This window comes from Bos taurus, chromosome 2 (genome assembly GCF_002263795.3).
Source record: "Bos taurus isolate L1 Dominette 01449 registration number 42190680 breed Hereford chromosome 2, ARS-UCD2.0, whole genome shotgun sequence".
Classification (NCBI taxonomy): Eukaryota; Metazoa; Chordata; class Mammalia; order Artiodactyla; family Bovidae; genus Bos; species Bos taurus.
The window spans coordinates 98,442,338-98,469,345 of record NC_037329.1 but is presented as its reverse complement, the minus strand read 5'-3'; the positions used below and the strand labels follow the sequence as shown (position 1 = coordinate 98,469,345).

The 27,008-nt window shown below is 38.4% G+C and overlaps 1 protein-coding gene across 3 annotated transcripts in view; it reads right to left on the bottom strand.

Moving 5' to 3' along the window:
• Nucleotides 1–1,665: 1,665 nt before the first annotated feature.
• Nucleotides 1,666–27,008, bottom strand: part of CPS1 (carbamoyl-phosphate synthase 1) — a 193,904-nt gene continuing 168,561 nt past the window's right edge. For 2 of the 3 annotated variants that reach the window (XM_015458817.3, XM_010802252.4), the window contains exons 31-39: nt 24,204–24,311; nt 22,474–22,563; nt 20,203–20,373; nt 17,405–17,479; nt 14,554–14,652; nt 6,291–6,350; nt 5,455–5,567; nt 3,495–3,624; nt 1,670–2,773 (exon numbers count right to left, since the gene is read on the bottom strand). In XM_015458817.3, coding sequence (XP_015314303.1) covers nt 2,675–2,773; nt 3,495–3,624; nt 5,455–5,567; nt 6,291–6,350; nt 14,554–14,652; nt 17,405–17,479; nt 20,203–20,373; nt 22,474–22,563; nt 24,204–24,311 — 945 coding nt within the window. In that variant the 3' untranslated portion in view covers nt 1,670–2,674. Of the gene's footprint in view, nt 2,774–3,494; nt 3,625–5,454; nt 5,568–6,290; nt 6,351–14,553; nt 14,653–17,404; nt 17,480–20,202; nt 20,374–22,473; nt 22,564–24,203; nt 24,312–27,008 lie in introns of all 3 variants that reach the window. The other variant, NM_001192258.1, reaches the window with a different exon arrangement.

The window sequence follows — 27,008 nt, the reverse complement described above, 5'->3', positions numbered from 1 at the left end:
GCATATTCAAAAGCAGAGACATTACTTTGCCAACAAAGGTCTGTCTAGTCAAGGCTATGGTTTTTCCAGTGGTCATGTATGGATGTGAGAGTTGGACTGTGAAGAAGGCTGAACGTCGAAGAATTGATGCTTTTGAACTGTGGTGTTGGAGAAGACTTCTTGAGAGTCCCTTGGACTGCAAGGAGATCCAACCAGTCCATTCTGAAGGAGATCAGCCCTGGGATTTCTTTGGAGGGAATGATGCTAAAGCTGAAACTCCAGTACTTTGGCCACCTCATGCGAAGAGTTGACTCATTGGAAAAGACTCTGATGCTGGGAGGGATTGGGGGCAGGAGGAAATGGGGAAGACAGAGGATGAGATGGCTGGATGAGTCTGAGTGAACTCCAGGAGTTGGTGATGGACAGGGAGGCCTGGTGTGCTGTGATTCATGGGGTCGAAAAGAGTTGGACACAACTGAGCGACTGAACTGAACTGAACTGATCTGCAATGTGGAGATGATAGCACCTACTCATAGGGATATTTTGAGGGTTAAATGGGTTAACTCATATAAAGGACTTAGAACTACCTGAGGAATAGCAGGTACTCCATAATGTTACCAATAGTTACTTATTATGCTGGTGCTCATGATATGATGGTGCAAAGTAATACAGCATCAGAAAAGTACTAGACTAGTCAGTGTAGGAGAGATCATAGTATATTATACACTAAAACTTTTATAAACTCATTAAATATTTTCAGGAAAATGCATGGATGATCAGGGAGTGCATTGCCATGATCTTGTGAGGAAGAAGTAATGAAGGTCTCAACCAAGGCCATAAAAAGAGGGAAATAAGATAAAATCAATTCTGAAAGACTTTGTGTAGATCTACATCAAGGGAAGGGATAAAAGTCATGTTGTCCTCATTATCTTAGAAACTTTACAAATCCACATCTTAGGTGGTATTTCTAGGCTAGCTATGGTGTCACTGCAGCCCTTGATACTGTCTATCAGGCAATATGGATCAGCCTCTGATTGCCTTCAAATACTTTTCTCTGTGTTAGACAAGACATTTTTTAAGCTTAGTTTATTATATATGTATGGAAATCTTTGGTCAGTATGTGATTTTAGCTATATATTTGAAAGAATCTGGGCATGACGTACTGGTCCAGGGGTTAAGAGTCTGCCTGCCAATGCAGGGGACGTGGATTTGATCTCTGAAAGGGAAACCAAGAGCCCATGTGCTATGGAGCAACTAAGCCAGTGCACCACAACTCCTGAAGCTCACGCAACTTGGAGCCCGTGTGCCATAACTAGAGAATCTGTGCTCTGCAACAAAAGATCTCACGTGACACGACGAAGATTCTGCATGTTGCAATTGAGACCTAATGCAGACACATAAATATTAAAAAAAGAAAGGCTGCAGACAAAGGTAGTATATAACCATGTAACAAGAGAATGAATTTTTAATGAGATTTATAAGCAAGGGATGGGAGGAGGAAAAAAAGAGAAATTAACAGCTTAAGCTTCATTATTTTTATTATTAATTTGCTCATACCCTATAGGGCTTTGTGTGGAAAAAAGAATAAAAAAGATATGATCCTGGTACCAAGCCTTGTTTCATCAGAGAAATGAACAGATTTTGTGGATCAATGTAAAGATAAATGAATAAATGCAAGAATACCACTGTCTTCTCTCTCAATAGTATTTTATTTAAAAGTTCACAATTAGAGACTTGTAATAACACAAAAAGTTTAAAAGTGACAAAGGCTGCCCTGTAGGAAAGATTTTTCTTGTATGGAGAAGGAACAAGGACTTTGTGCCTAAAATGTACAAAACTTAACATTGCATCAGGGGACTCAGAAGATCAACGGACTCTGTACTCTGAAGGGAATGAACATAATTTCCAAGTTATTCCAAAGTGGGCAGAAAGGAGGAGGGTGGCAGAGATGGCATAAATCTGAAGATTTCACTTGGCTCAGGTTAAAAATCCAAAGAGAAACAAGAACCAAACCTCAGTAGTATCTACCATCTGCTGACATACTACAAAACACCAAATTGCAAACCAGTATCCTTTTAATAAATCCATACTTTAAAGATCTCTGCTACACTTCTCAATTTCAGCTCTGTGGGAGGGGATGATGATATTCCTGTATAAGCCAGACAGAATGATTATTGAAAAGCAACAATACACAGACATCACGATGGAGGAGTTCTTAAATTAAATCCATATTTCATTTGAACCATTTTTAGAGTATTCTGCCTTGTTATGTGAAAGTGTCCTGAGTATGGCAGATGCTGCTTAAAAACGACAATAGTGTCTGTAAAGGATATATAGAAAGAGTTCAGAAGACAGAGCAGCAATTTTTTCTACCTTGATCATCATTAATCAGCACTATACAATGTTAGCTGCAAAGAAGCACGTAGATAACCTTGGCCCACCAAAAATAAGGCATTAATAAGTGAAGGCTCTCATGAAGAACAGTTACTTAGGGAGGCCTCTCTAAGTAAAATTTTTAAAAGGTGACTGACAACAATTTAATTGTGAAAGAAAGAATATTAAGGCACACCTAAGTATACTGAAATAAAGTTTGGTATCAATATTTGTCTCTAGAAAAGAAAGCTGCAAATCAGTTCCTTTAGATAAAGAGTGGCTTAGGTTGATTTAAGAATGGAGACAGCGTGTCTCTATTTCTCTATAGTTCTTTCCCAGCTCTGTACTGCCTGTAGTGGAAGAGACTCTTGGAGTCCACATTGCGAGCTTTCTTCACAGCTTCAGCAAAAAGTTTGGTCACCTGAAAATATGAGGGTAGGAATCTTAGCAACACACATGAAATGAAAGTGAATGTTCAATGAAGCAGGAGCAAAAAGTCACAGTTTCTGTTCCTGATTTTCAAAGGGGTATGGGATGAAAGACACAAACATTTTTATTTAATGGGGACTTTCTCCAGTATCTCAGACCTCAACATGAATAAGCTTATTTCCCCCCACCATTCACAGAAATTAAAACTGACTCAGGGAGAAAAAAATACAATGGCCAGAAATTTATAGGGTCTTGACAAACAGTTCTCCAAGTGATAAATTTGTTGGGTCATGTTCAAGTAGAAGAGAACATGCCTTCGGTAATCATTTCCTGTGGACTGGACAAGTGCTTGTACTATATCTGCATTTTCAATTACCATTAACTTGTTGCTTTTATGCAGTGCCTTTCATTTAGACACAATAGAATAAAATTGCATATCTTTATTACGTGCCATACCACACTTTTTATTTAGAGGATATTTGTATGTGTAATGAGAGAACCATGGTTATCCATGGCTTCTGGTTATCTCAACTCCTTGATCACCAACTGTCTCAGGCCATGACCTACCATAATAGACCATTAATTTAGATTCTATTTAGAAATTCTTCTGCTTTCTGAAAGTTACAAGAAAGAGAGAAGAGAGATGTGTACTCTCAAGAGGGGCACAGAAATAAAGACCCTCGTGTGGACTATGTTTGAGGAAAAGAACATACCTGGAAATTAGTGAGGAGAGCAATTCCACTGTCAACAGCTGTCCTCCGAATCACATAATTATCGTGGACAAATTTAGTGTTGTTATTGGGGAGGTTAATCACCAGGTCAATGCTGCCATCTCTAATCAATCTGGAGAAATAAACAAATACAAGCTTGCAGGTGACGATGTATATTTTATAATTCATTTTCAAACTAATGTAAATTAGTCTCAAAATCATTCAAGTCAATGGCATACTGAATTGACTGACACCTGCCCTCCTTTATTCCTAAGCAGATTTTCAAAATATACACATTTGGGGGCTATAATATTTTTATTGTGTTCTTGAAAGAATGCTGTTGAATGTCTAACTAATCAAATGGAAATATATGTTTTATCTTTAAAATGCTACTGATAGCAAGAATTGGTAATTTGAGAGACAGTTACTTATTTTACAAGGAGGTGGTTCTTCCAGCATTGAAGGCCATTCCACTCCCCACCCCTCACACCCACTTCAGGTCAACTTTACTTCACTGCCTGCTTCCTAGTGTCTCAGCTGATGTTATGAAATAACTGCCTAATTTTGAATTAAACCACTTCACATTCTGTTGCTGGGCTGCGATAAACATTAGGAGATATTTAAATGTCAAAAGCAGGAAGCAGAACTAATTCTTGTTTTACAAAGCCCTAAGAAGGGCCTCTGGGCTTCCCTAGTGGCTCAGTAGTAAAGAACCACCTGCCAGTACAGGAGACACAAGACACAGGTTTGATCCCTGGGTTGGGAAGATCCCCTGGAAAAGGAAGTAGCAACCCACTCCAGTATTCTTGCCTGGAAAATCCCATTGGATAGAGGAGCCTGGTGGCCTACAGTCCATGGGGTCACAAAGAGTCGGACGCAACTGATCTACTAAACAACGACAACAAAGAAAGGCTTCTGGCATCATTGGAATAATTTGCCTTCTTTTATTAATTTGATAATGATTTGTAGGTTACTTTCTCAAGAGCCCTAACAGATAGTATATCATATACTGTTTGTTAGTTAGGACTTAGCCATCCAGTAGGCTGTAACATCCTGGAGCAACTGAGAATTCTCTCCTAGGTGCCTACACCACATAGTTCTGTATGTGCTAATGTGTCAGTGTTCCTGAAGGGTCAGGTGGTGTGCTGAAATAAATGTCTTACAAAACCAGAGGAAGAAATAGCCTAAGGCATAATAACAAACCTGATCAAAGAATGGCAAATCAGGTAATCTAATAGGTGACATTATCATATCTCTCCCCATGGTGCCCTTCAAGTAGCAAGTTCTCAATAAATTGACGGTTTCATTGGTACACAACCTCAGTGAAACGCAGCTGGTTAATCTTACACTTGATATACACATATATACACAATGCAAGTTGACATAAAACACAAAGCGCTGCATTACTTTCTTTGGGCCCATGATTCTCATCACTGAGATCTTGGTTGCTGTCCGTCAAAGGAATGGACATTTACTTGGAAATAGTTGGAAGATGCTACATATCTCCATGTACATATACGGCATTATGTGTTTTACAATAACAGCAAAGTTCATGAGAAGGAAGCTTTACTATCATGCACAAATTTCCTTGTTTTAAATTGGTTAACTGAAAAGAGTTTTAGAAGACTTGCAATAGGGTAAGGTGATATATTTATAGCATGCGTGTGTGCATACTCAGTTGCTCAGTCATGTCTGACTCTTTGTGACCCCACGAACTGTAGCCCGCCAGGCTTCTCTGTCCATGGGATTTTCCAGGCAAGAATACCAGATTGGCTTGCTGTTTCCTCTTCCAAGGGATCTTCCTGACCCAGGGATAGAACAAGTGTCTCTACGGCCTCTTGCACTGGCAGGTGGATTCTTTGCCACTGAGCCACCTGGCAAACCTCATATTTATATCATACTAGTTCCCAAAGCTAATTCTCCATCTATTTTGTTATCTCAGAATAACCTGCCCAGTTCTTACTTTCTGATGGGTGAGAGGCTGGGATTCTGTCCTTCTTGAGATGGCCATGCCACTGGGGTAGCAGGTACATTGTTGGCATTGAGCCAGTCTGATGTGGCTTCCGTGGCAAAGAGCTGCATTTAAAATTTTTTAAAAAGTCAGTTACTGTATCAGGGAAAAGCTTTCATGAAGCAAAGGGACCCATTAGGACATTTGAGCCATTTAAAACATAGAGCAGGAAAAAATGGTGAATATGAGATGCAAAATGATGTCAGAAATAGAGATTAAGACAGAATCTAGAGTAATAGGCATTTTAAATACTTTTAAAATATTTGCAATAAGAGAAAAAATTAATAACCTCAACTGTAACTGCTTTTGTAGGAGAGAAAAAGAGTTATTGGTGACTGAAAATTCAGTTATCAGACCAATAAAGCCTCATGACCACAGGCCCACCCTGAGCCTTGGGACTCATTCTGTTTTACAGAACCAGGCTTTGTGTGCAGATATTCATGGCAAAGAAGTTTCGCCTGTAACTGTTGGAAACTATGACTTCATATGGAAACAGGAAAAGGGAAAATATATGGAAATGCATTGAAAGTTTATCCCAGTTATGTGTTAGGAAAACTCTCTAGGTTTTTAGCCAGCAAATTTAGTAAGTTTGTGGTAATTGTGCTAAAACTTAAAACTAGTCTTTCTAATTAGTTTATTTCATCAAAGCTTTGAAATTATAAAGTTAGTCATAGTTTTCATATGGAGAGGTCATATCTTGCATGATTTTATTCCCCAATATTCTTCAATATTCTTTTTTGTGGATAGATTGCTGACAGAAAGCAATTAAGAAAAATAATATCACATACCTTGAAGCCTTCATTGTGTAATTGTTCAGCCACACCAAGGAATTGTGGACGGAATGATTGCTGAAATTAAAGGAATTTAACAAAATTCACTTTCTAGATACACGTTATTAATTTAGTAATGCAATACAGCATTCTGTTATGTCATAAAAGGAAATGCCATGTGTTGCCTGGTGCTTTATATTCAAAGATGACAAGTTTCATCCTCCTAGAGTGATTATAAACTCTTACTTATTTTCTGATACAGATGAAATTCCATCCACATTGTCTTGCTTTCTACTGTCTTACTTTTTACACCTAAAATTCTTTTACTCATTGCTTATTCTATTGAGTGTCTGAGTATAGAGTCAGATTTACCCCTGGATTTACTTCTGGATGGATCATTTTCCTGGTTAGAGAGAATTTAAAGTCATCTCTCTTAGATGCTCAATGCCACATCAACCTCTTTGGATGTTGTGCCTTTCAACCTGTTCTAATTGCTGAATTCTAAGTTTGGACTGCACTTCAATTCCTAGGCCTTGACCTAGCAATTCATGCAAAGTTCCCTACAAGTCAATCATTTGGAACTCAGTTGGGCATTTACTCTAAAGCAAAGAGTAAAAGAATGGACTCTGGAGTCACTAAGCTGCATTTCACTCTGTCTATACCATGCATTTGTATGAAAAGTCAATGTCTTTGAGCCTCCACTTCCTCATTTATAAAACAGTGACTCCGATATTAGTGTATCTACTTCTTGATGGTCCACAATAAATTGTGTGACCTTGACCAACTTACTTAACCTCTCTGTGATAAGTAGGAATAATAGTACAGAGGATGAGATGGTTGGATGGCATCATCAACTCAATGGACATGAGTCTGAGTAAACTCTTGGAGATGGTGAAGGACAGGGAAGCCCAGTATACTGCAGTCCACGGGGTTACAAAAAGTCAGACACAACTGAGCGACTGAACAACAAAATGTCAGCGGGTCCCTGTGAGTATTCAATGAGTGAAGTCCGCCATAAGCGTTAGTACAGTGATCATGCTCGATTACTCAGTTGTGTCCAATTCTTTTCAACCCCATGGAATGTAGCCCTCCAGGCTTCTCTGTCCATGGGATTCTCCAGGCAAGAACATTGGAGCAGATTGCCATTTCCTCCTTGGGAAGGGGATCTTCCCAACTCACAGATCGATCGAACCCGCATTTCCTGCATTGGCGGATGGATTATCTACCACTGAGCCACCTGGGAAGCTGCCAATTTAACACAATTGCTGGCTCATTAATAGTAATAATTAAATATTATTATTAAAATAATTGTTTTTTCAGCCTCACAGAGGCTATATTACTGTCCCTGCACTCTAGCTCTGAAGCCTGGGTTCCTCTACTGGCTGTCACACTTAGAACACCAACCAGTATCATCCTCATATGTTTTCCTTCCCACCAGGCTCCTTAATATTCAATCTTGCTGTTCAGATATTTTCTTAGAATTGTGTGCTCTTCTGAAAACCCCAGCTGGACCCATTCAATTTCTGGGTCCTGCCTTTCCTGGACTGCCTGTCTACATCAGGGTTCCTTAATTCTGAACACACTTCCTTCCTGTGACCAAAAGCACATATTTGCGATACAAAGATCAGGGTGGAAGAAAACAAGCTCAGTAGCCTACCCAATCATCTACTTCTGACCTTGACCCCATTAACATGAATGTCTGAGTAATCGAGCTAAACAAATATGCAAAATTGTACAGTGTTAAAAACATATCCATTCTGCTTCAAATGAGAAATTTTCACATTTTTTGAACTATTTACAAAAGTTTGTAAACAGATGATATAATTTGGTTACTTTAGAAAATATTTTATAATCTATTAGAAATTATATTAGTAATGGTTGAGAAAAGTCATGGATATGATCTTATTTCAGTTTCAGAGAAACTAAAAATTGTGATAAAACATCCAGATCCTTGCACAATTTTGATAATGTTCAGCCCACAAAACCCTAATACTTACTTGTAGAGGCTTTTTGAGAAAAGATCTAAATCCTAGGTAGAGACCCCAAGACTATGTTCAGATATAAAATTCTTTCAGAATCTGGCCCTCTCAATCCCAGGACTGCAATTTTATGAGAAGAAACTATTGGCAAATAGACAAGATAAATGCAACAGAATGAATCTCAGCTAAAGCAGGCTCAGGGGTTATTCATGACAGCCTTCTAGAACACAAATTGTAACCATGCCCAAGGCAGTAGCTTTTCATTCCCACTTAGGACCCAACAGGAAGAAACGGGCTTAGATGCAAGAAGTTCATGGCTAGATATAAAATTAAATAAGTATAAAATCAGAGAGTAATTCAAGACATTAAGGTAATTTAATGAGTTTTGTGGCAGTCTCTTTAAGAATAGATTAAGCAGAAGATTAGGACAATCTTTTACTCATTTAATTCTGCTTAGAAAGCAAGGGACTGAATTAAATGGCATTTTAGGTTTTCTTGGTGTTTTAGATTTCTTGAAATATAGCAAATACATGTGAAATATTCTAAATAAACCTCTGAATTTCATCAAGCACACCTAAAATGGAACATTACCTTGTGAACCTCTGCTAAACACACAACAAACACAAGGAAGCATCAAAGCACACAGGAAGCTCACCATAAAGGTAACCAACACTTTTTGAGCCATTGATACATTAATCAGGTACTAATCTCAATCTCTTACATTTCCCCCTAGCAAAAAGTCACTAATAATATATGGCCATGTGATAACATAACATTGCATCGATTTTCTAAAATACCATTTCACAGGTATAATAGTTCTCAAGATGTGGCCTCCAGAGAATCAACATTGCCTGGGAATTTGCTTAAATGATAAAAACTTGGACCTTACCTCTAGATCTATAGAATCAGGAACTCTGGGAGTGAGTCCCAGGGATCTGCAGTTTAACAAACCCTCCAGTGATTCTGGTGCACGTTTACATTTAGGAATAGGAAGAGGGGATAAGAGGACTACCCTTCATTCATTTTGCAATTCAAGGTGAAGATGCATTAACCTTGACCAAAGACACTATGAAAAAGGTTGAGGAAGGAGTACTAGACTATAATTTTTTTTTCTTTGCCATTTTAAAGTAAAATAAGTCAGCAAGTCCTCTAAGTCCTGCAGACACCAGTCAGAACCTCATTATGGAGCTGTTTCAGTGCTGTCCCCCAAGTGGAAAAGATAAATATTCGACATGACAGTATTGGCAGTTTCCAGCCAAGGAACTACTCTGCCTTCTGGTCTGGGGTGTTGGCTTTCATAGTCACATTATAAACTTCTATCAAACATGTATTGAACACTTGTGACACATAAAATAGCCTCTCTACAAAAAGAAATTACAGCTGTCAGCTTGCATCTGAGTAGCCCCAGATTTAATAGCTGAATGAAAATACCTGGGTAAGAAACCATTTGTTACTAAAGGTGAAAAGTACAAGCTGATTTATTTCCTGGAAAACATTTGTAAGAAAGAAAGTCCTTTAAAAGTGAAAAAAAAATATATATGTATATATATTTCCTCCAATTATCATTTCACATTAATCCAAATTCTGGCTACAGAACCGAAAGCCAAGTTAAGATGGTGTGATGTCTGTGGACTCTACAGGGATGTCAGGATTGACAACTCTATGGTTGTTCATAATGATTCTGTATAGAAGATAAAAGGTTATTCATGTCACTTGGAGTTGTCTTTTTCAAATAAAATGCTTGCTTTGTGTTTCTGAGCCATGCTGAAGCACAGACGTCAGGAGGGGGGCTCTCTACAAGCATCACTGAATAGCCCAATCAGAGGGCGAAAAACAGGAAGGGCTCTTGATCTGCTCTAGAGTAAATCATTTATTGTTGAAGAGTGTTCCAGAAAACTTCAAGACAAGGCAGATTGCCCACTCATAGAAACTAAATAAATCCTGATGGGATGAAAAGAGGCAGGAAATATTGCAAGAAAAGCAAAGATGATTTTGTTGCCACATAAACCTACATTATGCCTTTCTTATATTAGGATCTTTGCTTTAAAAGGCTCTTGGTAGACACACAGTGCCTATAATAGTTAAGTTGACAAGAATCCTTTGATAAAACCCAAATCTTGATTTTTCCCCCTAAATCCTAGTTATGCAAGATTGATGTTATCAAAATATTTCAAATTTCCCAGGTAATTTGACCATAGGATTAATAGTGAATGGACAGAAACAGTCTATGTGCATAAAGGAGTAGGATAAGAAAGAGAAGAGAAAGAAAAATTAGGAAAATTAATATAACCAACAAGAGTGTATATACACTCACATACACATACACACACACAATCTATTTATTAAATGTTGAAAAGTGGTTGATACTTGCTAGTGATAAACTGCTACTTAAAATACGTGTTAAAAAACCAACAATAAAAAAAATATTTCCTGTATCAGAGTCACTTTTGCCTTTCCTCCATAGTTCTCTTTTCCCCCTAGTTTTCTCTTGCAACCTGTTGTGAAAAATCAGAGTTAAGATTTCTTCAATTAAATCCTTTACTCATAACAGCAGCTGCCTCATGACGGGGTGATGAAGAGAAAAGAAGGTTTTTTGAATTAGTTTATATGAATTCTTCTGGCTAAGTGAAATCGTGTTAAGATGATTTTTTTTAAATTTTATTTTATTTAACTTTACAATATTGTATTGGTTTTGCCATATATCAAAATGAATCTGCCACAGGTATACATGTGTTCCCCATCCTGAACCCTCCTCCCTCCTCCCTCCCCATACCATCCCTCTGGGTCGTCCCAGTGCACCAGCCCCAAGCATCCAGTATCGTGCATCAAACCTGAACTGGCGACTCGTTTCAAATATGATATTATACATATTTCAATGCCATTCTCCCAAATCATCCCACCTTCTCTCTCTCCCACAGAGTCCAAAAGACTGTTCTATACATCAGTGTCTCTTTTGCTGTCTAGTATACAGGGTTACTGTTACCATCTTTCTAAATTCCATATATATGCGTCAGTATACTGCATTGGTGTTTTTCTTTCTGGCTTACTTCACTCTGTATAATAGGCTCCAGTTTCATCCACCTCATTAGAACTGATTCAAATGAATTCTTTTTAATGGCTGAGTAATACTCCATTGTGTATATGTACCACTGCTTTCTTATCCATTCATCTGCTGATGGGCATCTAGGTTGCTTCCATGTCCTGGCTATTATAAACAGTGCTGCGATGAACATTGGGGTACACGTGTCTCTTTCCCTTCTGGTTTCCTCAGTATGTATGCCCAGCAGTGGGATTGCTGGATCATAAGGCAGTTCTATTTCCAGTTTTTTAAGAAATCTCCACACTGTTCTCCATAGTGGCTGTACTAGTTTGCATTCCCACCAACAGTGTAAGAGGGTTCCCTTTTCTCCACACCCTCTCCAGCATTTATTGCTTGTAGACTTTTGGATCGCAGCCATTCTGACTGGCGTGAAATGGTACCTCATCGTGGTTTTGATTTGCATTTCTCTGATAATGAGTGATGTTGAGCATCTTTTCATGTGTTTGTTAGCCATCTGTATGTCTTCTTTGGAGAAATGCCTATTTAGTTCTTTGGCCCATTTTTTGATTGGGTCACTTATTTTTCTGGAATTGAGCTGTAGGAGTTGCTTGTATATTTTTGAGATTAGTTGTTTGTCTGTTGCTACATTTGCTATTATTTTCTCCCATTCTGAAGGCTGTCTTTTCACCTTGCTTATAGTTTCCTTTGTTGTGCAGAAGCTTTTAAGTTTAATTGGTCCCATTTGTTTATTCTTGCTTTTATTTCCAATATTCTGGGAGATGGGTCATAGAGGATCCTGCTGTGATGTATGTCGGAGAGTATTTTGCCTATGTTCTCCTCTAGGAGTTTTATAGTTTCTGGTCTTACATTTAGATCTTTAATCTATTTTGAGTTTATTTTTGTGTATGGTGTTAGAAAGTGCTCTAGTTTCATTCTTTTACAAGTGGTTAACCAGTTTTCCCAGCACCACTTGTTAAAGAGATTGTCTTTAATCCATTGTATATTCTTGCCATAGATTCTAATTACTTTATTCACAGTTGCTACGAAGTTTAGGTTTATCCCATTCTAACTAAGATGCCCAGTGAGTTAGCTATCTCTAATTAGCACATTCTATCGTATTGTTCAGTCAAATTTATGACTATACATTTGAAAAAAATCACTACAAATTAAAATCTTCCATATAGTAATGAAGAGATTATACACTGACTATTGATGATGGCAGCTTTTCTTTGCTTCCCATATAGAGTAGGTTAGAAAATGGTTCTTACCTATCTCTAGAGATTTAGAATCTTGATGATTAATTTTACCACAGCTGCAAGTATTTTATTAAATGTCAGTTTAGTTTATTAAATATTTCCTTGAATATATTTTAAGCTCTGTAATTAAAATATGTATATATTTAAATTCCTAATATTATGCACGCATGCACAGGAACAAAGTTCTTTGCAAAAATTCATGTAGCTGATAGAACATTGATTTCTTTAAAAAAGAATAAACTGAAAGGTAGAACATTGCTTTTAGAAGTCTCTTTTCCCTATGAACTTCCTTCTTTCCCTACAAAGCAAAAATTCTGTTCACTGTTGCCAAAATCATACTAGTACTTCATAGGGATCAAATTAATTTTTGCTTTATATTTCCCTGCAGCACTGGAACCAAACAAGGCACAATTTTATACATCACTGCCTTCTTAGAGCGGTATTTTAAAATGTTAGCACTATTATGATTAGTTGTGAGGACAGGGACTAAGGGCATGGTCTCCTCTGAATGCCCCCAGGTCTCACATTAAACTTTAAGCCATAACTGGAAGCTGGACAAATACTCTCATACTTGTGACTTAATAATACTTAATACCATTATAATGTGATGAGTCTCTCATATGGTGTGATGTGTCTCTCAACTGCCATTAAGCTTCACAATTGCAAGTCATCTTGTTAGCCTCTGTTCTAACTGTTCTCCATCGCCCTTCTGGCACCTTTATGAAGCAAAATCCCAAGTTAATCTTTGCAGAAACTTCTCCAAAGCCACCCATCCAGTCTCCAGAGTCTAATTTGCTGATACTAGGGCACCCTACTGCAACAGCATCTATAATAACAACCCACTACTTGAAAATACCTGGCATTATTGTAATCATAATTTTATTGACATGTACAGAACTGTGCAGGGTTTGAACTGATTGAAAGAATGGCAGGGGTGATAGATCAGACCATCTATTGTTTTTATATGCCCAGGGATTGCTAACCTCCAATGAAAGTGAAATATCAGTTGAGAAACATCTAGTATTTTTTAGAAACTTTATAAACAAATAGTTTGTAGATTCTTGCAATAATTATTCCAAAGAGTAATAAGAGTTTCCTGGCTCCCATTTTGCCCTAAGATTTACAGTTGACTTGCAATAATAAACCAGTGATATCCTTTTCATCGTATGAAGATATTCACTTACAATTACTACACCCTGCTTTGACTTAGAAGGTTTACTAGGTAATAATATTTCAAGAACTTCCACAGTACACTGTGGGATGGGCTGACTTTCTTAAGCCCATTAGGCCACTGCCCTTTAAGAACTTTCAGTCAGTCATGGAGAACTTTTAATTATGTTTAGAAAATTTCTCAAATAATGCCCATGTCTTCTTCAACTCTGAATCTTTGATATTTAGAAATTGAAATGTGAATGAATGAATGTAATGAGGGAAAAAACAGAGGTTTGGAGGCGGTAATATTCGTTTCAGTTTGGGATATATTGGTTTTGAGACATCTAGATGGAGGTGTCCAGCAAACTGCTGGAAACAGAGGATGGCTGAGGATAAAGACTTAAAGATGATAGTTTGAAATGGGAGAGTGGATAGACATGAATGAGCTGGCAAAGGGGAAAGTCAAGAGAAAATGCTAGACACAGTCACAGAAAGAAGCTGTGAGACCAACTTAATGGAAAGCTTATATTCAGAGGCCAAGGAGACAGTACTAAGAGTAAGCCATGTAGAAAAGGTGTAACCAAGGGAAAGAACGGAGTTCTTTTAAAGGTACTAGAGCTTTTTTTCTTTCTTGTTTTTAGCTTATTCACTTACTTGTATTGGCTGCTACAACAGAAAAAGGCAAAAAGTCAAGGAACATACAGATAAAAAAATTTCCATTATTGCTCAAATTTGCTGGCTTTTTAGTGGAATTTTAAAAATATTTCCCCTCTTCTCTAGCACCATTAAGGTCACTTCCCCTACCAGCTCCCAGCACGTGTCCACAGTCATGCACACAAGCACACACTACCTACCTGAATTCCAATCAGGATGCCTTTCTGGGGTAGCTTAAATCCTGTGGAAAGCATTGCCTTTAGGAAAGCTGTATGAATACCTTCACCAAAGCAAGCCACCTGTTTAGAAGAAATGAAAAAAAATAAAGGAAGCAAATGACAGTCACCCAACCCTACCAAAAAAGAACCACAAATGAAGTCATAGATTCCTACGCTAGATTTTATTGAGTTGCCCAAAGACCATGCAGTCTGAATCTAGGGATTAAAAGTCTGGCTAGGGCAGATGTATCTTATGTTTTTAATTAAACATAATGAATGAATAAGCAATTCTTTCTCCATCCAACAACACTCCATGGAGCAACATAACTGGATTCTACTGTGAGATATTTGGATACAAATTATAGCTTCTGGCCCATAATATGGTGAGCTGCCAAATGTTAATACGACTTAATGTTTAAATAATAGTATATGTATGTATGCTATGCAACAATGCATGAATTCATGGGTCAGTAGCACAAATGCGTAACTGCTAATCAATTGGTTAGGAGTTATTTCATACACATGGGAAAGCCTTCTGAAAAATTCAGTAAATCTGTGAAAATCTCAAAGGAACTTCTTCATTATTATTACCTTCATAAAATGAGGCAATATACCTTGCTAGCAGTTCTTAATACTACAGCCCAAAGTAAAAAAAAAAAAAAGAAAAATTCAAATTAATATAGTGTTGGGATATACAGAGCCTTCCTGTAGGGTAATAGCACTACAATATAACTACAAGTTGATTAGCTACCCTAACTATAGAATAAGGAGTTAATCTGAGTATGATGGAAGTAAGCCTTGCCATGTACATCATTATTTGACAAAGGTACAGAATCACCATTAGAGTAAATAACACTGACGGCTAAATTCATTCCTTAAGCAAGTGACTCCTTTACTGTCAAAGGAAAGTTCTCATGACTATGATTTTCAGTGGACCACTAGGACCTGTTCAAGTACTGGCTAACCAACTTAAGGAATGTCAACCGAAGTTAATGGGACCCAAACCCTACTGAAAGAACCTAGGCAATTTCATTTTAAGTGCATATACAAACACAAGGTTTCAGCAGTTTTGTACAAAAAAAAAAAAAAAACAGAAAGTAGTTAAGGAGGTGCTAATGGTAAAGAACCCGCCTGCCAATGCAGAAGATGAAAGAAACATGGATTCAACCCCTGGGTTGGGAAGATTCCCTAGAGAAGGGAATGGAAAACCACTCCAGTATTCTCATCTATAAAATCCCATGGACAGAAGAGCCTGGTGGGCTACAGTCCATGGGTCACAGAGAGTCAGACACAACTGAGCACAAAGATTAAGACTATCATCCCCACCTCATCATTAGGAAAGCTAAAGTTTTATTTAATCCCACAACAAGCCATTTTAACACTGAAAATGTCTCTGGAGCATAACTGAGATTTCACTGAGCTAGAATTATTATTCTGATTTCAGTAATAAAATAGAACTTGTAACATCACACTAAGTGACACTTGGAAATATGACTCTAATAATGGAAGAGGAATTATCTCTCTGTACTTCTAAAACAGATACGAGGAAGGAGAGGGCTGAATTTCTAATTCTCTCATATGTTCGTATTTCAACAATTCCAATAATGTATGTCTGGAGGCAGAATGGACACAGGTTCTGAAAACAGATTTGCCACAGCAGAGAAAACAGCATTAAGGAAAGCAGATCTCACCCTGATCTGAATCCTAGGCTAGCTGAAAACAGCCCTGCTACTGAGTGACCATGGGATCAAGATGAACATCAGGGGATCTCCTTAAACGGCAGAGAAATTCAACGTTACGTCCCTTGTCTTCAAGTTAGGTTTTCTCGTCTATTAAATTAACAGAAGCAGCAAAGATACTAAGAGAAGGCAATCATCAGTCCAAATACAAACAAGATAGCCATTTGATCCTCACTGCCTCCCTTCCTGTCTCACTTGGCTTCTCATCACAGATTTTGCTTGTAACCAGGCAACCATATAAAACATCACATATTTGTTGCAATTAAGTCTTTTCCCCTTTCAGGTTTTCCTCAACACCAAGAGGAAACAATGATGCCTCCCAGTCTGATGTTGCCACTCTGGTGTGCACTGATGAGAATCTGAAGGTTGTGTACAGTAAGTCTGTCAAGGGCTAGGTGATTCATACAATGTCCTGACACTGACACGTAGGGAACTCTCTGGAATCTGACAGCTTTCTACAAGAAACACATTTCACATTCTTAAAGAAACCTCCAGCTGACAAAGGCTCCAACACAAGTGAAGAGGGACATCCAGTGGTCAGTCTCATTATAGTTTTTAGATAATCCCCAGGCGGCTACAGTTGCTTTGAAAAACAGTGGTTCTGGGACTTTGCATATACCTGCAGATCCCACCGTATGATGGCCCCATTATCTTTCTACTGTTGTACATTCATTCTACATGTTGCTATTAAAAGCTCAATGATCTAATTTCACAATAGCAAGGCAAATTAGAGGGGATGAGAGGTGCTTTACAGAGAGACCTGAGAATCTTAAAATAAAAAGACCTGGAAGGTATTTACCTAGACATCTAAAGAAATATTTGAAAGATGCTCCCAATTTGTAACGTGAAAATGAATGAAACACACAGACAATATAGCCAACTGTTGAACTATAAGTGAGAATTTAGACTCTGGGCTACAAAACTCAAGGATTTTTTTCTTAGCTCAAAATTCCCAGGCCATTTCAGACTTATTCTGATCACAAAAGAAGTGTCCTGCTTACTACTTACTAAATTACTTTACTATATTCTGATCATAAAGCCATAGACTTCAAAGTAGATTTAATGAAAGTGTTCATGGATCATTAACTAGTTACCTCTCCAGTGGAAGCCATCTCACATCGTAGAATGGGGTCAGCATCTCTCAACCGGGGCCAGGAAAACATTGGAGCCTATCAAAATAACGGGTAGGAAAAATATGTGAAAGAAGGGTATAACAAGAATAAAGGAGGATAATTATATTTAGTGAATCATTTCTCATAGGATTCATTTAGGCTATGGTAGACACATAAAAAAACATCTTTGGTCCAAGCAACTGACTTTAAAAATAGCTTTAAACCTGTGTTCCAAGAATTTCTTGAGCTTTTGGCCCAAAATTGGGTTAAATAATCACAATTTATTTCTGTAAATAGGGCCCCAGTGACCAGTCTAAGCCAATGTTTCTGATCTAGCCTACACATATTCTTACTGGAGTGATTTCAAACAAAGTCTACTGGGCATTGATCTCCCCAGACACAGAGTTCAAACACTTTTTCCTTGGTAGGCTTTTGAAACATTCTTCTTCTTGTTCTGATCATTTGGACTTACAACAAGCCACCTTGCCAGAAATGTCTGTCTGCAAGCTGACTTCTGAGACATTAAGCTGTTATTGACACCTCTTAAAAAGCTTTGAAAAATATTCTTCTTGGAAATACTTTTGCCCAGAACTTTCATATGAACTAGAACATAGATAGGAGTGCTTTCTTTCCATTTATTTTATCAATGCAGTTCACTAAGAATCAAATTTTTGTTTCTTCCATATATCTATTTATCCAGCCTAGACTATTCCTTCTTTGATTCGGGCATGCCTCTAAGTCATTATGGGAATTAATTCTAGCTTGGAGTTATTTCACTGGGTCATCTTAGTCATTATTACATTATATTCCTGCCTTCCAGCCTCTCTCTACCTCAACCATTGATATCTACCCACCTCACTAGGACAATATTAAGACTGACTATGAAAAAGTAATTTGACAAAAAAATCAAGATTAATGTACAAGGATAACTAGGAAAGAAGTAAACTAGAAGACAGTGCATTTTGAAAAATTCACATCTATCCATCAGTATTGCTACTAGTTGGAAATTGTTTCAGACACATGTGTGTATATATTTGTGTGTGTATTCCTGTGTCTAAGAATAAAGAAACATGAGTTTGAAATTCGTATTCAGAATCTCCAGTGGAAAAATATTTTGGGGGTCCTTCTACTTACTGGTCTCAAACAATAAAACCCTATGTATATATAGTCCCATTGAAAATTTAACAATTTGTGTTGTGTCATAGCATCCAGGAATAAAATGCTACCCTAAAATAAGAAGTGACATTCTACCTCAGTGTACTGTAAAATCCAGGGAATCCTAAATTATTAAGTTAAATAAGATTAATAAATATTTTTTAATTTACAGCTTCAACTTAAAACTTCCACTGTAAAAGTCAGAAGTCAGAGTCTCAATTGTAACACAATTATGGTTGAGGTCACTAGTATATATAAGAACAGAAAGCTCTGAAGGCACCCAGAATATGTAAATATCACATAAATATATTATACAATATAAATTAATTTCATTGTGTACTTTATCTAAAAAATTCAGATATGTTTATATAATATCTCACTAATCCTCATACTGTCCAGTGAGGTAGTTAAAGGTCATAATTATAAATACTCTGTTCATGGGCATACTGAGGCAGCTAGAGGAGCACAATGGATTTATTATTAAGTTATTTGAAATATACAAACATATACAGGCATTTCTTGTCTTATGATGCTTTGTTTTATTGTGCTTCGCAGATAATGAATTTTTAAAAAATTGAAGGTTTGTATATTATGGCAACCCTACATCAACCAAGTCTCTTGGTACCATTTTTTCCAACAGCATTTAATCACTGTGTCTCTGTGTCACATTTTGGTAGTTCTTACAGTATTTCAAACATTTTCATTATTATTACTATTGGAAAAAAAGATTATGACTCACTGAAGCCCCAGATGATAATTAGTATTTTTGAGCAATAAAGTAGTTTTTGATTAAGGTATGTGCATTGTTTCTTTAGACATAATGCTATTGCACACTTAACAAACCACAATACAGTGTGAATATAGCTTTTATATGCACTGAGAGGCCAAAAAATTAGTGTAGAATTAATGTGGTGGTCTGGAACCAAACCCACAATATCTCCAAGGCATGTTTGTATTTAGTGAACAAATCTTACATTTTCCTGGTCATTCTTCATAAAGGTGCCATCAATTTCATTACCCTCACAGTACCGCTACAACAAAATTATACCACTAAAGAAATCGGAACTAAGCAAAGGTGGTCAAGGCAATAAAAATTTAAGTAACACCACAAGGTAACACTTTTACAAGACTCATGCATTCCTGAAAGCCTCGGCATAATTCAAGCCTTATCCTAAAAGTTATATCCAGAATTTCTATTTACCAACTAAACCGGCAGCATTAAGCATCACCTTCATAAATGTAGTTTATGTCACTCAGCTAGTTGGTTTCAAAGTTATGTAATTCTAAATATTTTTTTTTAATTTTTGAAATGCACAAGAGTACACATAAAGTTGCCTATAGAGAAACTGCATTGCATTATTCAAAGCGAACATTATAAATCCCTAGTCTAGCACTTTAGTTAGAAGGTTCATAAAGTATCAAGATTATTTTTAAAAATTACTTTTGGCTAAGCTGGGTCTTTTTTGCCCCATGGCATGTGAGATCAAACCCACATCCCCTGCATTGGAGGGCAGATTCTTAATCACTGGACTACCAGGGAAGTCCTAAGATCATTTTTTAATGAAAAATTATTCCTTTAATTCCTTTGGAACTTAAAAAAATGACTAAGATTTTTGAAAATATACCTTAATTGCAACATAGTCGGCTGGAATTATGGGATGCTCCAGTGTTGGAAGGGGTTTCTCATCAATGTGCTCTCCAATCATCACCTTGGTGGCCACATCAATGAAGTCGATTCCAAGTGTCTTGGAAACAAAGGGGAAGGATCGAGAAGCTCTCAGGTTACACTCAATCACCTGGAGAGATAACAAAATTCAAAAGAAGAGAAAGGATGGTGAGAAACAATGACAATATTCAACTGCTCCCTGCAACTTGGGCCCAGCTCTTGCTTTGCCAGCCTCTTCCTTGTCTCCCCCTGATAGACTTATTTTTTAATTGATTCATATTTTAATTTAAGGATAATTGCTTCACAGAATTCTGTTGGTTTCTGCCAAACATCAACATGAATCAGCCATATGTATACATATATTCCCTCCCTCTTGAACCTCCCTGCCCATCCCACCCCTCGAGGTTGTTACAGAGCCCCAGTCTGAGTTCCCTGTGTAATATAAGTTTCCATGTTCCTCTCTTCATGCATCTCATCCTCTCCTCCCTCACCCGCGGTGCCATGTCCATAAATCTGTTCTCTGTCTGTGTGCCACCTGTAGACTTTTGCTAACTGGTTTCCCTTTTGGTCCCATGGTGGCTCAGATGGTATAGCATCTGCCTACAGTGCAGGAGACCCAGGTTCGATCCCTGGGTTAGGATGATCCCCTGGAAAAGGAAATGGCAACCCACTCCAGTACCCTCGCCTGAAAAATCCCATGGACAGAGGAGCCTGGTGGGCTACAGTTCATGGTGTTGCAAAGAGTCGGACATGATGGAAGGACTTCACTTTCTTTCTTTCTTTTCAGTCAGTATCTTTGAACTCTGACTTTTTCCCACCCCTTTCTGCGGTTCCATCCCCACACTCTCTTGACATGCGTGCTTGTGTACTCGGTTGTTCAATCGTGTCTGATTCTTTGTGACACCGTGGACTGTAGCCCACCAGACTTCTCTGTCTGTGGCATTATCCCAGCAAGAATAGTGTAGTGGGTTGCCATTTCCTCCTCCAGGGGATCTTCCCAATCCCAAGAATCAAACCCGCAGCTCCTGCATTGACAGGCTAATTCTCTATCACCAGCGTGACCTGGGAAGCCCCACAAGCTCTTGACAGATTTGTTTTTATGCAGAGTTCAGATCATGCCACATCCCTACTGGAAAGTCTTCAGCGGATTTCTACTGGCCCTGATAGTGAAGTCTAGTCCTTGACAGCCTTCTATCCTCTTGCTTCAGTGTAGCCCTCTATGTTATCTTGTACCACTTTCCTGGTCTCAGTGTTTCTTTCCAAGTTTACGTTCTATGATTTCCCTGGAAATATAATCTTGATAAACTGAACTGGTCACTATCTCCTAAAACGCACTGAACTTTCCCATAGATGTTGTATGTGAACTGCTCTCTCTATCTTCCTTTACTTGTTATTCATTCCTTAAGACCCAGCTCAAATTACAAAATCTTCCTTGAAATATTTTATTATCCACCCAAACCAGGCATATGACACTCAATTACATGCTCATACACACGTGCAGGCACAGACCCCCACCCTCACCACCCCCGCCACACACACAGGCACTCCCTATTCTATGCCTCCAATATCACTTTATTCGTACATTCCTTCCAGCAGCTATTATATTCTAACTTACAGTTATCTATAAATTCATCTTCTTCCCAGTTCTCACTAAATTATGAATCTCTGAGAGCAAAAAATTGGGTTCTATACATCTTTGTTGCCACCTTAGGACTTTGCATAGTAGGTGAGAAACAATATTGGTTACTGATTAGTTACATTAAGTAGATTAAATTAATTAAGACTAACCTCATCACCTTAACATTTTTGAAATTTCTTTCTTTTTTATTTTATTGTATTTATTTATTGGTAAATGGTATCCAAAAGAGCTTTCTTTTCCAGGAAATGAATAAAGCAAAACTCCAGTGCATGTAATTATGACCATTCCACAGTAATCCGAACAGATTACTTTGTGATGGTCACCGCATCCATCTACACTGTACTGTAGGTGGCAGACAGTGATCTTCTCTCCAGTGGATCAGGGTGTTTACAGAGCTGTCACTGACACATCAGTGCCTCCAAGACCAGTGTTTTCAAACAGGCAGGTATTATATGCTGTGCAACACCCCACACTAAGACACAATCAGCTGCCAGGGTCTCAGCTGCTCTGTGGCTGTGTTCACAGAGGGACATAAACCAACAGGACCTAACACAGCAGTGGTGTCCCTTCAAACAGTTTTGCATTTCTTACCAAGACATCATTTCCTTTGACAAGAAACTGGACGTTGAATGGGCCAGAGATGGCAAAAGCCTTTGCGATCTTTCGGGTAGCATCCTTCACCTAGATCAAAAGGACAATGATACCATACTAAAGAACATTCCTTAGTTGAAAAACAAACAAAAAAGGTATAGCACCTTAAATTTAGATTTCTTTCATTCTCTTTACAAAGAACTATATCTCCACTAATAATGGAGTAATAATATGTAATAATAATAATGGAGTAATAATAGAAGCCATTCTTAGGTTTCTATTAACAAAATAATAATTATACTAAATGTTCTAAATATTCACACCAGAACAGCAGGGAAAAGAGCAAATAATGGTACAGGATTATCTTTCTGCCAAATGCCCCTATCTACCTACCATCATATACTCTGGTTTCATTCTGAGGGCTAAATGGAATCCTTTCAGTCTGGTTGCTTCAGCACCAAAAGCTGCAGTCCAAACTCTGTGTCAATCTAATGACCCACCTGCTGAGAAGTATAGGCCCTGAAATTATATGGTACTGCAAAGAGACCAGAGAGATTTCTTTTATGTGCTTTTCTTTTCCCCTGGACTCTGCAAGGGTGGATATTATGGTCAGAAGGAAACACGTTCCCTTGCAGGGAGGTGTGTGTAATCTACAGGAATTCCCATATCCAACCAGAGCCAGAAGGATCACATGCAAAGAAAGGGCACTGGCTGCTGGAATCAACAGCTCCTCATTCACTGATCTTACATGCCTTTGCAGTTCAGCAACTCAATCAGTTACAAAAGGAAGCAGGGTCCATGACACATTGAGCTTTGAGAGATTTCAAAATATCTGAGTTTTGAGATCATTTATTCCGATATGAAAAATTAAAGCACATTTGAAATCCCAGGATACTGTTCCTTCATGCTGCTGCTAATCGCAAAGCAACCTGCTACCTTCACATTCTAGAACAAGGTAAGACCTTTGGAAACCAGCCCAACGTACAACTAGCCAGACAGGCTGCCGAGATTCTGGTGGCAGGATTATTGGGAAGTCTCATTTAAATAGCTAATCCTCACCTCACATACCTGAAGACTAAAGGAACATTCCCCAAGTTATTTATGATGGCAGTCTTTAAGATGAAACCTAGCAATGCATATTGAATACTGAGGCAGAATCATCATTCTTGGAAAGGTCATTAAAGTAGCAGTTTCAAAACCACTGGAAGAGACATATCTTAAAGTACTTTCTGGGTGAGGGTAAGGGTAGACAGTGAAAGCATTGGTTCCAGAAGGTTCTCATGTGACTGCTGCATACCTGCTTCTAACTGAGAAATATTACTTTAGGTGCTGCTCACCTGTAAGTGGCTCAAATATTAGAATCATCTGTAGCAGTAGTTATCCAAATGTAGTCCCTAGACCAGTAGGAATAGCATCACAAGGGAACTCAATAAAAATGCAAATTATGGGGCCTAGAACTACATAATCAAAACTGGGGATGGAATCCCACAACCTTTTAACAAGTCCCCCAGGTGGTAACAGTGAGCTCAATTAGAGGACTATTGCACTAGAATACAATCAGAGTTCTAAAGGGCAGAAAAGGAAGCTGTTATCTTTAAAATACATAGCAAACTCAGAGGAAGAAGTCCCCTTCATAATTAAATTTTACCTGAAGTATGTACTATCCTACTACTTAGTTTAAAAAACTTTTAATCTTTTCCTGTCTTCCACCTTTATTTATAAATGACGACCTTTTCAATGGCTCCTTGGCTGATGGTTTGTGTGGGCAGCATCAGAGTGGCATCCCCCGAGTGGACGCCCGCATCCTCCACGTGTTCAGAAATGGCATGGGAGATGACCTGTCCGAAAGAAGATTGGAGAAAGGGTTGTCAGCTCTTCTTCAGTGAAGCTGCTGCCTGGTGTACCCCTTAATTCTAACAGATACCTCCAGCACTGAGCAGTTTCTTTGCTAAGTCTCCAATATGGGGGCAGAAGGAACTGCACATGCAGCCTCACCAAGCCTCCCTGTTCAGTGACAGATCACCTTGTGGGGCAGCTGAGAATGTCTGAGAGCTTACCTCCCTATTCCATTGATTAGAATCGGTATAAATGCTAGGAAAAGAAGGTAACTAAGCCAACTCATGGCCCTACTGGTAAAGAACCCAACTGCTAATGTAGGAGACACAAGAGACATGGGTTCAATCCCAGGATTGGGAAAATCCCCTGGAAGAGAATACAGTAATCCACTCCAGTATTCTTGCCTGGAGAACCCCATGGACATGGGAGACGTGTTGGGCTACTGTCCACAGGGTCTCAAAGAGTCAGACAGACTGAGCAACTAAAACTTTCACACTAAACTTTCAAGCCAACTTGCAATGACTTTTAAGAATAGATAGGAAACTAAAGCATTCTGGGGGCACTGGAGACATCTTTGTCCTTTCCTTCCAGGTTAAGTTTTAAACACTGGAAAAGAAGACAGAAGAGGTGAATTCAAGCTTAGGTAAGTGTCATAACTTAGGTGGGTCAGAAAGAAAATGTAAGATCTGAAGATCAAGGGATTCTTATCACCTCCACACCATCACACCATAACCAAATGAGCTAATTCACCACCTACAAGAGATCTTTAAGTGAAAATTTGAGACAGGAGGGAGTGCGTCTTTGGTCACTCAGTCATGTCTGACTCTTTGCAACCCCATGGACTGCAGCTTGCCAGGCCCCTCTGTCCATGGGATTTTTCAGGCAAGAATACTGGAGTGGGTTGCCATTTCCTCCTCCAGGGGAATCTTACTGAAGATAGAAGGAAAATAAGAGGAAAGTATTCTTGTCCTCTTTTAAAGGTAAGAAAATCAAGGCAATATAAGAATAAATAATGCAAGTACAAGTGTCTATATGACCAAGACAGGATTTTTGAACCCTTATCTGTCAGATTGCAAAGTTTATGGCCTCAGTCACTATAAGCTAAATGTTAACAGTAGGTGTGTCTTCAGAAAATGAGAGTGGGGGAGAATAATTGGATAACTTTAAAAGACTTTAATAAATTACAGTGAAAATTTGTTTGTCAGATTTACAGATGACTTAAAGCAAAGTGACATTTGAGTGCCAGTACTCCTGCTGTCGCTTCCCTGAGAGCTCAGTTGGTAAAGAATTTGCCTGCAATACAGGAGACCCTGGTTCAGTTCCTGGGTCAGGAAGATCCGCTGAAGAAGGGATAGGCTACCCACTCCAGTATTCTTGGGCTTCCCTTGTGGCTCACCTGGTAAAGAATCCACCTGCAATGCAGGAGACCTGGGTTTGATCCTTGCATTGGGAAGATCCCCTGGAGAAGGGAAAGGCTACCCACTTCAGTACTCTGGCCTAGAGAATTCCATGGACTGCATAGTCCATGGGGTCACAAAGAGTCAGACATGACTGAGCAACTTTCATTTTCACTTTCATTCCTGCTGTCACTTATGAGTTCTGGGACCTGGACAAGGTACTTTAGATGTTTAGCCATGGTTGCCGATAGGAATGAAAATGGTATCTGTCTCATAGAATGAGGATAAACACAAGTACAGTCTGGAATGATATTTAGTGTAGAGTAAGCACTCAAATTTTTTATACTGTCCAGAAATGGGCAGGCAATGTCCCACTGATCAAACCAGTCAATCCTAAAATAAATCAGTCCTGAATATTCATTGGAAGGACTGATGCTGAGGCTGAAGCTCCAATACTTTGGCCACCTGATGCACAGACCTGACTCACTGAAAAAGACCCGATGCCGGGAAAGACTGAGGGCAGGAGGAGAAGGGGGCAACAGAGGATGAGATGGTTGGATGGCATCACAGACTCAACGGACATAAGTTTGACCAAACTTCAGGAGACAGTGAAGGATAGGGAACCCTGGCATGCTGCAGTATAGGAGGTCACAGAGTCAGACACAAATTAGACACTGAACAGCAACAATGTCCCATTGAGCTCTGAAAACATTATAACATGTCTGAAGTACGATGTCCATTTCTGAGTGTGACTGTTTAAAAATTATGTGAACAACCTGAAATACTTCCAAAAGAAGGAATCCAGAATGATAAGCAATGTTGGGGTCTAAGAGAAGCTTAGGGAAAGAGCATATCCTAGCAAATTGGAACTAAATAAGGCCAACAGACCAGCATTACTTTACAGCACAATATTTGAAAAAACACAAATGTATGTAGGTCAGTCTTACATTCTCCACTTCCACATTGGTATAGTTCACATTTCTCTTATTTTACACCTCAGTCTCAAATAAGTAAAATGTTGAAAAGAGGAAAAGATTAAACATATGCTCCATAACTCTGGAGGTCAGGAGGTCAGGGATGAAAATTCTAGGGAGGCGTACATTAGAAAAGGAATATATTAGAAGTCCAAGAAATAAAAGCAAAAACTATATATATATATATATATATCATGTTGCATTTATTATGCTTTGTATAACCAAAAGAGTTAAACAGAAAACAAATGACAACTTTCCAGGGATAGGAAGGAAAATTAAGACAAACTGAGACAGCATATTATAAAGCAAAGACATCACTTTGCCAACA